The 13469-nt window shown below is 53.0% G+C and overlaps 1 protein-coding gene across 10 annotated transcripts in view; it reads right to left on the reverse strand.

Annotated features, from left to right (window-relative positions):
• Positions 1 to 434: 434 nt before the first annotated feature.
• Ebf4 (EBF family member 4) overlaps positions 435 to 13469 on the reverse strand; it is a 70923-nt gene continuing 57888 nt past the window's right edge. For 3 of the 10 annotated variants that reach the window (XM_021645105.2, XM_060372092.1, XM_060372093.1), the window contains 10 exons: positions 11197 to 11278; positions 10175 to 10507; positions 9959 to 10085; positions 8495 to 8583; positions 8324 to 8389; positions 8066 to 8237; positions 7804 to 7989; positions 4641 to 4838; positions 1448 to 1523; positions 435 to 1257 (listed from right to left, as the gene is read on the reverse strand). In XM_021645105.2, the coding sequence (XP_021500780.2) occupies positions 1453 to 1523; positions 4641 to 4838; positions 7804 to 7989; positions 8066 to 8237; positions 8324 to 8389; positions 8495 to 8583; positions 9959 to 10085; positions 10175 to 10507; positions 11197 to 11278 (1324 nt within the window). In that variant the 3' untranslated portion in view covers positions 435 to 1257; positions 1448 to 1452. Of the gene's footprint in view, positions 1258 to 1447; positions 1592 to 4640; positions 4839 to 7803; positions 7990 to 8065; positions 8238 to 8323; positions 8390 to 8494; positions 8584 to 9958; positions 10119 to 10174; positions 10508 to 11196; positions 11279 to 13469 lie in introns of those variants that run through there. The other 7 variants (XM_060372090.1, XM_060372089.1, XM_060372091.1 and 4 more) reach the window with 7 other exon arrangements.

Consider the following 13469-nt stretch of genomic DNA (forward strand, 5'->3'; position numbering starts at 1 on the left):
TTAACGCGCTCTGCCCTAGTTCCCAGCAATGTCCGGCAACCCTCATCTTGCTCTTGGCCAGATGGTCAGGATAGGAAGTCCTAAGTTCCTGATCATGCCTCAACCTGTTAGGACCGAACCCGTCTGGGAGGCACAAAACAGGGGTTAATTACTAAGTTGCCCACTGGAGATGTCTGTTCGCTTGTTTTTGGAGACAGGGTTTCTCTGTATAGACTTGGCTGTCCAGGACTTGCTTTGTAGATCAGGCTGGCCTCAAACTCACAGAGATCCACCTGCCTCTGCACCCACCCCTCCACCCCCCCACATGCTGGGAATAAAGGCGTGTGCCACCATGCTCAGGTCACTGGAGATGTTTTAAAAGCCTGAGACACAAAGTTGCCCAGGAGTGTGGACCAAGCGGCCCTCGGAGAGCTGCAGAGCCACTGAGAAAAGCAGACCAAGGAAGCAGGCAAGAGAGGCCACGTGGCCACCTGCATCTGGCTTTATTGTTCCATTTTGTCCAAACTCAGCAGAGTGTGAGGCCACCAAGGTGCAGCCACGCTGTTCTTTGGGGCCAACTGGAGTTGGGTGTGTGGTGGTAGGGGGACAAAATTCACGAACCATCCGTTGGGGTAAGAGTCAAAATTCAGAAGGCCCTTCTGTGCATTTTCCATGCCTAAAACCCCCACAGGGAGGTGTGTGTGTGTGATCAGCATGAACGTGCTTCTCTCAGAGGGAGTGAGGCAGCCACCGGGGTCCAGTGGCTGTGGGCAGCTCCATGGGAGCCTGAATGGGCCTCCGGAGACCCTTGACACCACCTTCCTCACGAGAGAGAAGGTGGGCTGCTAGGTCAGGTGTGATCGGTCAGATGCAAACAGGGTCTCTCTAGGTGACCTCTCCCTGAGCTGTCCTCTTTCCCACAGTTCCTAATTGTCGCACATCTTACCAACATCTCTGGTCTGTACAAAATCCATCTCTTACAGAGGAACTGATCCAGTGGGTAAGGCCCGACACCCCAACACCTCCCTATGATGCTCTCCTGCCAAGAGCATCCTCACAGTGCTGGGCTTCTAATGTGCCCCAAGAAAGAGAGGTAAGTGTGAGGGCCTTGCGGGTATGAGGGGGCCTTGGGCACAAAGGTGAAGGCCTCTCCCCGCACATCCCAGGGATTGAGGTCTACCCGAAGTCCTGACCCTGTATCTGTTTGTGCTGCCATCCGGCCATGAATGTGAGTCCAGGACCTCCAGTCCAGCCTCAGTGGGGACAGCACCTGCAGACCTGGTGGGGAGAAGAGAAGAGAAGTCTTGGAGGAAGGCTAGCTACAAGAGGATAGGAAGCCATTGCTCTCAGCCATGTGCCTTAGTCGGCTATCTAGACAGGCACAAGGAAGGAAGGCTTGGACCCCAACTACCCCACCCTGTTAGACCCACTCCAGGGCCAGATGGGAAAGAGTCAGATGGATACCTACCATAATCAGGAGTATGCCAGGCCCTGGAGCCCCCGGGACGCGGAGTGGAACTTGTCAGGATCTTCAAAAGGCTGGTCTGTGGTCACCAAGGAGAGAGGGAAATAAGCCTGCTGTGGCCCGCTGATCCTACCTGTCTGCTCCTCTCTGGGATGAAGACAGAAGGCAGGGCATATAACATTTCCTACAGGCTGTTGAGCTCCCCGGCACTTGTTTGGGGTCACATTACAGGTGAATAGATCTCCCGGGATGTCCAGGCTACACTCTTGATTTCCTTACTTTCCTGACTTCTGGGCTTCTCTTCTCGGCTTCCCTCTTCCTCTCTGTCTGTTTATTTGTCTTCCTGTGTGGCGTATTTGTATGCGTATGCAAGTGTGCTCACCCGTGCATGTGTGTGGTGAAGGGCAGACGCTGGCTCTGGCTGTCTTTCTCCACTTGATTTTGGCGACAAGGCCACTCACTGAAACTGGAACTTGTCATTATTTCCCAGGTAAACTCGCTGGCCAGCGAGCCTTAGGAACCCGCCTGCCTGCCTCGGGGCTGGGGTTCAGCGTATTCCGGTATGCTCAGCCTTTTGTGGAAGTCAGGCGTCTGAACCCAGCTGCTCATGCTTGCACAGCAAATACTTTGCTCACCATGCCATATCCCAAGTTCAGACACACCTTCTCCAGGGCCAAGGTGAGGACCGTGGCAGTGAGGAAGAGGCAGCTTCCGGGAGCGCTGACATACACCCAGCGGCAGCCTGTCGGCCACCCAGAGGTGGGAAACACATCATTTCATAGCTCCCACCCTGCCGACCGCTTTCCTTGCACTGGCAGGGAAACTGAGTCCTCTGCTTGCTCCATCTCCCACATTTTAAGCGGCATATACGTCTTAAGACAAATTACCCAAAAGTTGGAAATATGAAAAGGGGCTATATCTTTTTCAGGGTTGCGGAAGTTGGGAACCGGGTGCTGCTGTGTAAGCCAGGCCGGTTTTGAGCTGGAGATCTTCCGGATCTGGGATCTACAGTCCTGTCTTTGTGCCCAGCTAGGACTATGTGCGTATTCTTTTAGAGTCACCCTGAAGCAATAGCTAATAAGCCCACCATAGAAGCCATCTTTGTGTTAAGATGGATTAGCTTGGGTGAGACTCTTTTCATTTGTCTTGAAACAAGATTCCACTATGCAGCCGTAGCTATTCTGGAACTTCCTAGCTATGTAGCCCAGGCTGGCCTCAAACTCAAAGAGACCCACTTGCTTCTGTCTCCACAGCACTGAGTTTAAAGGTGTGAGTCCCCATGCCTGGCTCGGGGGAGACTTCTGATTAACCAAAAAAAAAAAACAAAAAAACAAAAAAAAAGATAATCTTGGGGCTTAATGGAGCAGCGATGTTAATGAGTTTGAGGCTGCTCTGGGCTACAAGGAGACCTTGTCTGAAAAAGTCAACAAGGGAAGGAAGGAAGAAACAGAGGGAAAGAGGGACGGAGGAAGGAAAGGACAGTCTCTCCATAGGCAAGTTTACTGCCTTAGAGAACCAGTCTTACCCTGTATAAAAGTTTGTAATTAGTTGAATCACCATCCTTATCTGTCTGGAATGCCCAGAGCACAGCCTCTGGAGGGAAAGGTCCCGTTCTCTCTACAGAGTAGGGTGGAGTGCAGCAGTCTCCTGGACCACCGTGGGTTGAAGGGCCACCCTCCACTGCAGCCATGTTTTCCAGGGGTCAGGTGGGTCTCGGGCTGCTGTGTAGATCTGTCACCCTCACTTGTCTTCCCAGGCCCCATGCGGTGTTTCAGCACCTTCCAGCATCCCAGGTCTCTCATGGAGAGCCTTGGGGCTCAGAGGCCTGTCAGGGACTGTCTACCATTCTTCCAGCTGTCACTGCACTGGGCTGAAGGATGGCCATGGGTCTAGTTCAGCAGCCTTGCCTCCATGACTTTATTTTGGTCTCAGCAAACCATATCAGACTTAGGAGACCACATGGTGTCTCTTCCTAAGCCTCAAAGATACCACTAGGAACGAATGTCCAGGTGCTCTTTTTAAAACTAAATATTGTGCACCTTTAATACTAGCACTTGGGAGGCAGAGGCAGGTGGAGCTCTATGAGTTCCCGGACAGCCAAGGCTATGTAGAGATACCTTGTCTCTAAAAAAAATAAATAAATAGATTTCTGTGCTCTACTAAATTTGTTTCCTAGGCGATTCACAGCATATCTCAGTTTATTAAAAATGGAATAAATATCACAGTTTACTGAAGGGAGGTTCTTCCCTGAGGATGGCCATTACTCCCTGGGAGGCTATGCCGTAGGGGTGGGGTATATTCTACCCCAGCTCTAGCCTAGCCTCTGTCAGCTCAGCTGTCTAGCAGACTGCAATGAACCCTTTTAGAGGCTTCCGCACTTGAAGGGGGCCTTCTGATCCAATACTCACCTAAAAACTTAACCTTTAGTTATTAGGCACCAACTATGGGGTAAACGCCAAGGGCCAGGTGTTGTGCTAAGTGCTAAGCTCTGTTTTGGGTCCTGGGAGATCCCCCCAGACATCCTTGGAGCTTTGCAATGGCAAGATGACAACCTCATCTATCCCTGCTCCCAGCTGTCTTTCCCAACTGGAACTCGCTCTACCCCGTATCCGTTACCGCTTCCTCCTTCCCCGCAGCCATCCTCCCCCTCCTCCCACCAAGTTTTCACAGTGACTTTTTGGGTGGGAAAGTTTTGTGGAAAAGAAAAGTATCTGCTGCCTGGACACAGGAGGGGAACTTGTTCTTAATTCCTAATCTGCACATCGGGGAAGGGGAAGCTAGGCTAAACCTTTCCAAAGGTCGGCGCCCTCTTGTTCTTTAGATGACCCAGTCTCAAAGTGGTATGTCCCTCTGGTGGACACAGGAGAAAGGCATGCACTCTGCACGGGTTCTTTCAACTCTTAGGGTTGGGGCTTTGCTCAGGGCTCTATTGAACAGGGCTAGACTATTGGGACCTTTTCCAAGTAGAATTTTAATCTTCTTGGCCAAGTGGTCAGTTGAGTGGGTCTTGAGGCCAGAGTACTTCAAGCTTTAAGGTTCAAGGAAGTGGAGTCCAGATGGGTCTTCCTGGACCCCCCACAGAGCTTCTTGCCCGGCACCCTCCAAAAACAACTGGTCAACTGCCTGGGGCATTGGTGACATCCAGATGGAGTAGGCCCCTCCCTTAGGTCACCATGAGGCAGCCTTGATTGCTCACCTGGAAGCCCCTCTCTGTGGGCTCTGGGACAGGCCTGGGATGGGGAGCTGGGTGGGCGCAGCACAGGGGCGAAGGCACTCCTCTGTTTGACAGCGGAGATCATGTTGACAGGCGAGAAGGAGAAGACGCTGGTGGTGGGGGCAGCGGCCGGAAGGGACATGGAGGAGGCAGCTGCCAGCGGGGGGCTAGAGGGCATGACTCCGGGGCGGGGCGGGGAAGGGGCAGGTGCGGCAGGGAAGGCAGGGGGAGACACAACAGGGAGACAGCACCAGAGTGAGCAGCGGGGTAGGGGTGCCAAGTGAGCAGTGAGTCCCATGTGGGCTGTTGACCAGGCTGCAGGCTCGGACCTCCCTGGGGGCTGAGGGGTTCCTGAGAAGACCACTACAAGGTAGCGCCAGGAGGCAAACCGCAAGCCCTGGGGTCCTGGACCAGTCCTTGCCTTTTTAGGAATTCTGGACACGAAGTACAGGGTTGGAGATGACAGGATCAGTCCCAGTGAAAACAAAACCAGTGGGGCAACACTCCCAAAGACGGGAGAGAAGAAGAAGATGAAAAGTTTGGGATTCCTGCTGAAAACTGCTAAAATTCTGAAATGCTAATAAAATCCCCATGACTATGCGTTGCCAAAGCTACTATCAAAGTTCAGGGGTCACAACAAAGTTGGGATAGGAATGAAGTTTTGGTCTATATGCAGCCTCTGATATAAGGCGTCTGTACCAAGGATGACAGCTCACACAAGCACCCAAACTGCTTCTCCTACCTAACATGGAACACTTTGGTGGGGTCTGGAGAGATGGCTTAGTGGTTAAGAGAACTGCCTGCTCTTCCATGAGTTCAATTCCCAGCAACCACATGGTGGCTTACAACCATCTATAATGAAATCTGGTGCCCTCTTCTGGCCTGCAGGTGTACTTTCAAGGCACTCATACATAAACAAACAACAAAAACCCACTTTGTTTTACTCCGCACCCTGGACAATAGAGGCCTTGTGTCTGCCAGGGCTCCTGTATAAGAACCTCAGTTGTTCCTCTCTACATTCTCAGCTGAACCCATTTTCCTACTTTTCACTTCTGAAGACCAGTGGGCAGGATTTTTAATCTTTTCCAACCAGCAGGCAATGGACAGCAGGTACAGACTTCCTGGGAGAAATCTGTGGCCTTGGAAGACTACTTTGACATCAGAGCACCCATTCATTGACTTTTGATACAAAAAATAACTGCAATCACTACCCTATGCTAAATGTCCTTAGCCTGTGGCCTCCTTGAGGAAAATGTTCAGTGCTGGCTGGTAAATCCCTGGCTGCTTAACACCAATGATTATAGAATACACACATACAATCACTCAAGGCTCAGAGAGCTAATAGCCACATTTTGCAGAAAAGTTATGGAGTCCTAGATTTGCTAACAACTAATACCAAAGACCAAGTAGAAACACAGACCCTCTGACTAGGTCAATTCTGATGACACTTTAGGGACACCTTGGCAAACTCAATGACAATGACACCCTATGCAAATGTCGCAAAGCAGCTTGCACTTGGGGGGGGGGGGAGGGATGTGGACCTGGGTAAACATATTCTGAGATGGGAATGGGCCTTGGTAGAGTTCAGTGTGTCCCTGCTGATGGTGAAACAGGACACAAGTGGCTCTGGGGGTTCTGATCTCACTGAACAGGATGAGCCAGGGTTAGACTGTGTACTGGGGCAGCTGTCCTGCTGTCAGCACTACTGTACATCTGGAAAAGGGCGAGGGGTTCAAACACAAGGCAAACCTAGAAAAAGGCTGTGAGGCCACACTGCCTTAGGGACGTGGAGCGGTGAAACCTGATCTGAGCCAAGTGCCAGGAGAGGCGTGCCTTGGGAGGGACACAAGAAGGCTACAACCTGTGTGGACTCTGGCTCAGAGGGAGCTTGGTTTTGACAGGCCTTGTCAATGTCAAAGGACAGTACACGCCAGGCCATATTCGTAGCCAGGAGGAACAGCACCTCTCGTAAGGAAAGCTTAGGCGGGTGACTAGACCGTTACTTTAGGTAACAGAAAACAGAGGGCACGGGGAGGCAGAAGTGAGGGAAATGCAGGCAAAGCCACAAGCTCTTTCTCGGGCAGCTGTCGCTACTTTTCAGGTTCAGTAGTGCCCCAGGCCTTGAGGAACAAGCTCTCTTGTGACTGGTGGACAGTCCGCCAAGCTTAGTGCTTTGTCACCATAAGTGTATTATGAATACCTGCTGGGTAACCACCGGAATCGCAGGGGGATGACAGGCAGTGGGAAGCGGTAACGCATAAAAATCCACTGTTCATCCATCCATCTATCCAGGAGCTATCTTAACCCAAAATGACATAGCACCTATGGTTTGGGGTGGGACTGCAAAATATACGCTTTCTGAATTTTGTCTGGCTTTCTATGCACAGGCATAGTCAGGCAAGGGAGCCTCCTAGGGCAGGAGGTGGAGATGATCCTGAGTTACTGATAGGAACTTAAGTCCAGAGGTGTAACTGTTCGATGTCTGACAGCTCCTGCCTAAGACTCTCAATTCTGAATCCAGCTCTGGTCTGTTTTGCTTGTTTTGCCATCTGGGAGAACCTGAGAGGCTGCTCAAGGTACTCAGAACTGGAATGAGAGTGTCCTGTGGGTGAGGGAGTAAGGAAGCTCCTCTGGGATACCGCCGAGCCCCTAGCCTCCTCTCACCCCCATCCCGTTTCTCCCCAGCCCCAGGAAGCGCTTCTGAAACCAGGAGCCCCACATCCCTGCGGCTGCCGGGCGCTGGAAGCCCGAGTCTCTAGAGTTTCCTGAGGCTTCCAGCAGGGGCCGCCAGCCTCCTCCCGAAGTCCCGGCGAAGGACCAAAAGGTTGCTGTCCATCAGGTTTCAGCACAGGTCCCCCTAATTAAGGGCGGCTTCTCAATCATGGGAGGGCTAGAAGCGATGTGCACAACTGGGGTCAGCAAATCGGGCTTAAGGTGCAGGAAGTTTGGCCCCAGGATCCCGGGGCTCCCCGAGGAGTGAGGCTAAGGTCCAAAACCACGGACTGAGGGCTCTCCATGGCTAGGTCCACCGGCATAGGGCGGGAACTGGAAGTCCACACCCCCAGGATGGGCTGAAGGCAGGGCTGGGTCCATTCTGTATTCCCAGGCTGGCCCTCCCCCCTTCCTGTGGGCTGGGGACACTCACTGGCGAAAGGTGAGGTTGCAGTGGAGCCATTGAGGAAGCTAGGGGACCCGGGCACGCCGAGGCCAGTCACACCGGGCGCGCCATAGCTGCCGAGGCCAGCTCCGAGGCCGCTGCCGTAGCTGCTCTGCTGAGAGCCGGGGCTGGGCGCGAACCGGGGAGACGCGCTGCCGCAGCTGCGAGCATAGCCTGCGGGAGAGGGGTGGTTAGCCGAGCTGGCGGCGCGGGGCTCTTCCGGTGCGCCCTCGGGGGCGGCGACACGCACCGGGCTCCGGCGTGGCGTCCCCGACGGCGATGGCCAGAGGGCTGCTGAAGGCGTTGATGCCCACGACAGCGGGGTGCGGGTGGCTGGGGGCCAGGGGTCCGAGCGGTGCCGGCGCGCGGGGGGCGCTGTACAGAGCCTCGGCCACGTCCGCCGCGCGCTTCAGGAGGAGCTCCTGCGAAGACAAGAGCGGGGCACAGCCGGGGCAGCGGTGGGCGCGGGGTCAGAGCCCCGGGGCCCCGGCGCTGGCGGGCGCCATACCTGGTTACTGCTGGGCGCTCCGTACAGGGCCTCCGCCAAGTCAGCCGCCCTTTTCAGCAGCACTTCCTAGGGCAGGGGGAGAGACAGAGGGCCAAGGGGCAGCCCCTGGAGGGACTATTTCACCCCCTCGCCCGCAGGGCGTCCTTACTCCCGGCCCCTCCCTCTGAGTACCTTGGGCAGCCTCTCGGGGTCCCCCGGGTGTCTAGGAATGACCTTCTGTAGCCTCTGGAATCCGTAGTCAATGGTGGGCTCATTGAGGGCTGGAAAGAATGGCACTGTTTGGAGGACACCCTCCCAGGGCGAACTCACTCCACCAAAACCAGCCCACGTTGTCCCCTCCCCCCCCCCCAAAAAAAACCCGCCCCTATATGTCAGCGAGCGCCGGGAGCGGTCGTCTCGGTGCCTTCATTTATTTGGTCAGAATTAATTCAAGAGATATTTACTGAGTCAGGCTCCGTGCCAAGTTTGGCATCAATTCACACACAGGCGCGCACGCACGCATGCACGCACACACCCACAAACGCACACACGCTCTTCTGTACTCCTAGGGGCAGGACTGGGGAGTTTTTGCATTTGTTCGTATCAGTTTGTCATTTAAAAAGAAAGGCCTTAACAATCTTTATTTATCACGGAGCAGGCTGCTTCTCAGTAACGTCATTATTAAGGTTTGCCTGCACCTCAGCAAAGGGATCCCCCCAAAACCTGGGGCTCAGGAGGATGCGGTACTCAGCCAGTCTCTGGCTCTCGTCCCTCCCCTCCCCCTTGAGCTCTTTACTGCACTCTGGTCTCAAAGGCTCTACTTTCTTCACTTCCAATGCCAGACTTAGTTCATTTCCTTTCCTTTCCCCCAAAGCATAAAGTACACAGCTCTGGCCAGTGCCTGCCTCCCTATTCCTCTCCAGTTACAGCTTAGTTCAGCGCTTACTCCCAGGGGTGGGTTTTCCTCTGTCAGGTCCTCCACCCTGGAACTCCACCCACCCAACCCATCCTGTGTCTGCAGCTCAGCCTGCCCAAGTTATGAAGGAGCTGCCTGAAAGTATCCCCAGGCCCTGGCGATGAGGGTGGGAAGAAGCCAGTGGCCTGAGCTGGAGGCTGAATGGAAAAGGGCAGGAAATTAGAATCCCCACCAGCGGTCCGATTGAACCCAGTTTTCCCCGCATCCCCTTGAGCCTTGTGCTAGCTGTTCACCAAGGCATTGTACAAGGACGTAATGTTGAGGGGTGGGGGGTTCACACACACCAGAATGTGAATGTAGAGTGCATCCTGGAAGACCCAAGATACCCCGGAAAGACTTGGAGAGTAGTGAGGCCGTTTGGAGCCATCTTTAAGATGAAAAAGCAAAGCAACAAAAAGAAAGCCCCTAAAGAGGTTCTGAACTCCAGAGTACGCGGCCAGGAGGGAGAGGCAGTCCCTGGTGAGAAGACTGGGCAGAACTTGCTTCCAAGGAGCCGGAAACTCAGAGGGAAAACACAGGTCTAGAGCACAAAAGGCTTTAGTAGGAGGCGGGGCGGGGCGGATTAGTTGCCTGGGATCTTCCGCCCGCTGTAGATTTTTGTCACCCTCTGCAGCTGTGTTTGAGTTCCTTGGGCTATCTCTGTGGGTCTTAGCCCCTGCTTCGGCTGCCCGACCCCTTACCTGTGTAAACAAAGCGGCCAGGGGCTCCTTTACAAAACTGCTTGGACTTGTAGGAGAGGGTCACTTCCACTACCCCGGGGATGTGTCTCGGAGGCGTCTGCACCCGGATGGCGTGGGGGGTGATGAGCTGTGAGGAGAGGGGAGGTCTGCAGGTCCAGCCCTGTGGGGAGGGCCTGGCCGTGAGACGCAGAGGGAGACTGGCGGGGGTCGGCCCACCTCGCTCCACAGGAGCACGTTGCCAAACACGACCTGCAGCCCGTCGAAGAAGTTGTCGCCGATGATAATGACGGTGGCGCCACCCGTGGTCCAGCCCTCCCCGGGGCTGATGGCCTTGATGCAGGGGGTGGCAGCTGCGAGGGAGGAGAGGACCCAGGTCAGGGAACTGCACCACGGGAGACTGAGGCTGGCCAGGGCTGGCCGGGGGTCCTGACCTTCAGAAGGGTCCAGGCGCCGGGCCCTTCGGCCATGCTTGGAGTTGTTGTGCACGAACATGTTGTCAGACACGGCTAGCACGTGTCCATCCACACTCACTGTCGTGGACACCACCACCTGTGTGCACAGATAAGACCAGTCGGGCTGGGCCCCTTGGGACCCCTGAGTGGGCACTGCCAGGGTGACCTAGCATCTTGAGGTCGGTGGCTGGAAGCTGGGATTCGGAGTAGGTGAGGGGAGGCTCGGTTGGGTCGGGGCTGAGCTGGCACAGCCGAGGCCAGATGAACCAGGTGACACCCCCAGCTGAACTGACCTCTCAGGAGCTACAAAAAAATCAGAAGCTCTCAGGCAAAGAGCACCCCAGTCTCTGCACACACAGGGACACTATTCAGAGTCAATCAAGTCTGGAGACAGGAATGCTTTCCTAAAGTTGAGGCACAACATCAGCCACAGGAACCCCCACTTTATTCTGGGCAGGAAATCGGTGCTGCCATCTCCCTACCCCCTGCTTCGGGAGGGGTGTGCAGGTTGGGGATGTGCTAAGGGCAGCTGTTCTCGGCTTCACACTATGCAAATTACCTGGGTCGTTAATCATGTAAAAATGTCACAATTAGCATCTTCTTAAGTGGGACTCTAATGAAGCCTCCCTTGGCAGCCAGCATAAGTTGAGATGGAGCCGCCCCACCCCCAGCGGGCGCCAGGCCCTGAGGCACCGGGCTGGGCGGAGGCTCGGGCAGGGTCGCAGCTTTCCCTTCACCCTCGGTAAAGGGTGGATTTGCGCGGGGTGAGAGGCTTCTCAAACCTACCTGGAAACGGCGCATGTCTCGGGGATTCCCCGCGTTCTTCAAGCAGTTCTGGTTGCATTTGAGGAAGAATTTGAGGAAGAACCTGAAACAGTGAGGTTGGGAGGCTCAAGGGTCTGGGGGGTTCCGTAAAGAGATGAAGATCGCGCCTCCCTGCCAAGCCCCCTCCCAGCACAGTGACACCCCTTGTTTGCTTGAACACAGGTACGCACTCCATATTCCTATCTCAAGCTGTGTACACACAAGTTGCCTGAGATGGACCAAACTGATCTGTCACAAGGACTATCTAACTACATAGATGCACTTAGTGCTTATTTGTCTATTAAATGTATATTTATTGCCAGGCCTATAATCCCAGCACTCTGGGAAACAGAGGCAGATGAATCTCTGTGAGTTCGAGGCCAGCCTGGTCTACAAATTGAGTTCAGCCAAGGCTACACAGAAAAACCTGTCTTGTAAAACCTATCTATCTATCCATCCATCTATCTATCTATCTGTAGGTATGTATGTATATCTACCTTCCCAGTGTATATCCACCACAGAATGTATCGGTGATAAATTCTACAATGTATGTGTGTGTACTTATTACTCACAAATTATACTCATCACAATGTGTACCTACCACACATACGAAGTATGTTCCATATACTTGGGCATATAGGTACATATGCCCAATACTGAAAGCAAAGTGTTTACCATGTTTACCATCTGTTATAGCCTATGCCCGTCACACACAACATATCTGTCGTATAAGCACATCTCTCCCCAGATAATAACCATCACCTATCCAATATGCATGCAGCATAAAGTGTATCAGCTAGAGATGATGCAAGTGCTTTATCTCTTATTACTCACAATATACAGCCATAGCACAAGCATATATTTCACATATGACCTATTCTCATCAAACATGAGGCCAGGCATGGTGGAGCACACCATTAGTCCCAGCATTTGGGAGGCAGAGGCAGGTAGATCTCTGTGAGTTTGAGGCTGGCCTGATCTCCATAGTGAGTTCCAGGCTAAGCAAGACTACAGAGAGAGACCCTGTCTCAAAACAATCAAATAATTAAAAAAAAACAACACAGATTAAGAATAATGCAAGCACACGTAAGTCTGTGCCTCTCGTGTGTCTTATGTATCTATACTATAAGGTATATGCATAGCAAGAATATAGAAAATAATATACCTACTTGTGTTACATATGATTTAAAAAAAAACGTCACTGAAAACGACACCCTCCTCAGCAGACTTCCCGTCCACAGATTTATATCCATTGTACATGGAAAACCCGATAACTCGTACTTACCATATACACATACCATACACATATGCAGTGATTTGCTCCTTTTTTACATATAATAATTGCTTTAAAAAAAAAAGCACAGTACATGCTGTGAAGAGGCCACTGTCTGTACAAACACGAGGACACTTGGTCCTTCAGTCTTCCAAGCAGTAGGTGGGAAGGCCTGACACCATCAGTAAGGTAACCGTGGCCATACTCCGACCATTGTGGCTACAGAGACTATAATGTGTGCTTAGCCCTGGGAGGCTCTGAGAGCATCCTCCGTCATCCTGCACTTGTAGAGGCAGGGCTAAATCCTGGAGGGTCTGGGCATGAAGCATAGCTTCCTGGGCCCTCTGGGCAGCGTTCCTACTTTCCTTCCCCTTACTTGGGAGCAGTTTGTACCATGCTGTTTACTGTAATAGGTAGCAGATAAGGCTCTAAAATTAAGGTGGTGGTTTGAAAGCGTACATATGTAGCTCTCTGCACACTCTTTACATACGTTTCTCACTGAAGGCGTCTCATGGTACAGATGCCCTATGGCCTCATAGTCCTCGGACATGCCCACAATCGTATGTGTGGTGGTGCATCAGCTCCCCGGGCATACAAAGTACAGGCTAGTTTATGATTTTCAGTACCCAGCATGCTTTTACGAGGAGCTAGAAGGAAGGAAGCATTTCAGATTGGAACACAGTCCCTGCACTAAGGGGATTAATGCTAACTTTTGGATGTTGTGGATCCTATGACCAGTGTGTGTGGGGTAAGCCCTAAAGGTACTTCCCTAGTATCCACACTTGCTCACTGTGCCAACATCCAGTCCTCTAGAGGAAGGGCTCCTGCGATGTGGATACTGTGAGCAAGCATTACTCTGTACGCTCGGAAGCTGACAGGTATAAGCCACTGTCACAGTGGTTTTCAAAAACATCCAGACCAGCTGTGTCGCATAGAAACCTGGCAGGAATGCAGAGGCTCAGGCTCTGCCCTAGACCTGCTG

The sequence above is a fragment of the Meriones unguiculatus genome, chromosome 18 (assembly GCF_030254825.1).
Source record: "Meriones unguiculatus strain TT.TT164.6M chromosome 18, Bangor_MerUng_6.1, whole genome shotgun sequence".
Lineage (NCBI taxonomy): Eukaryota > Metazoa > Chordata > Mammalia > Rodentia > Muridae > Meriones > Meriones unguiculatus.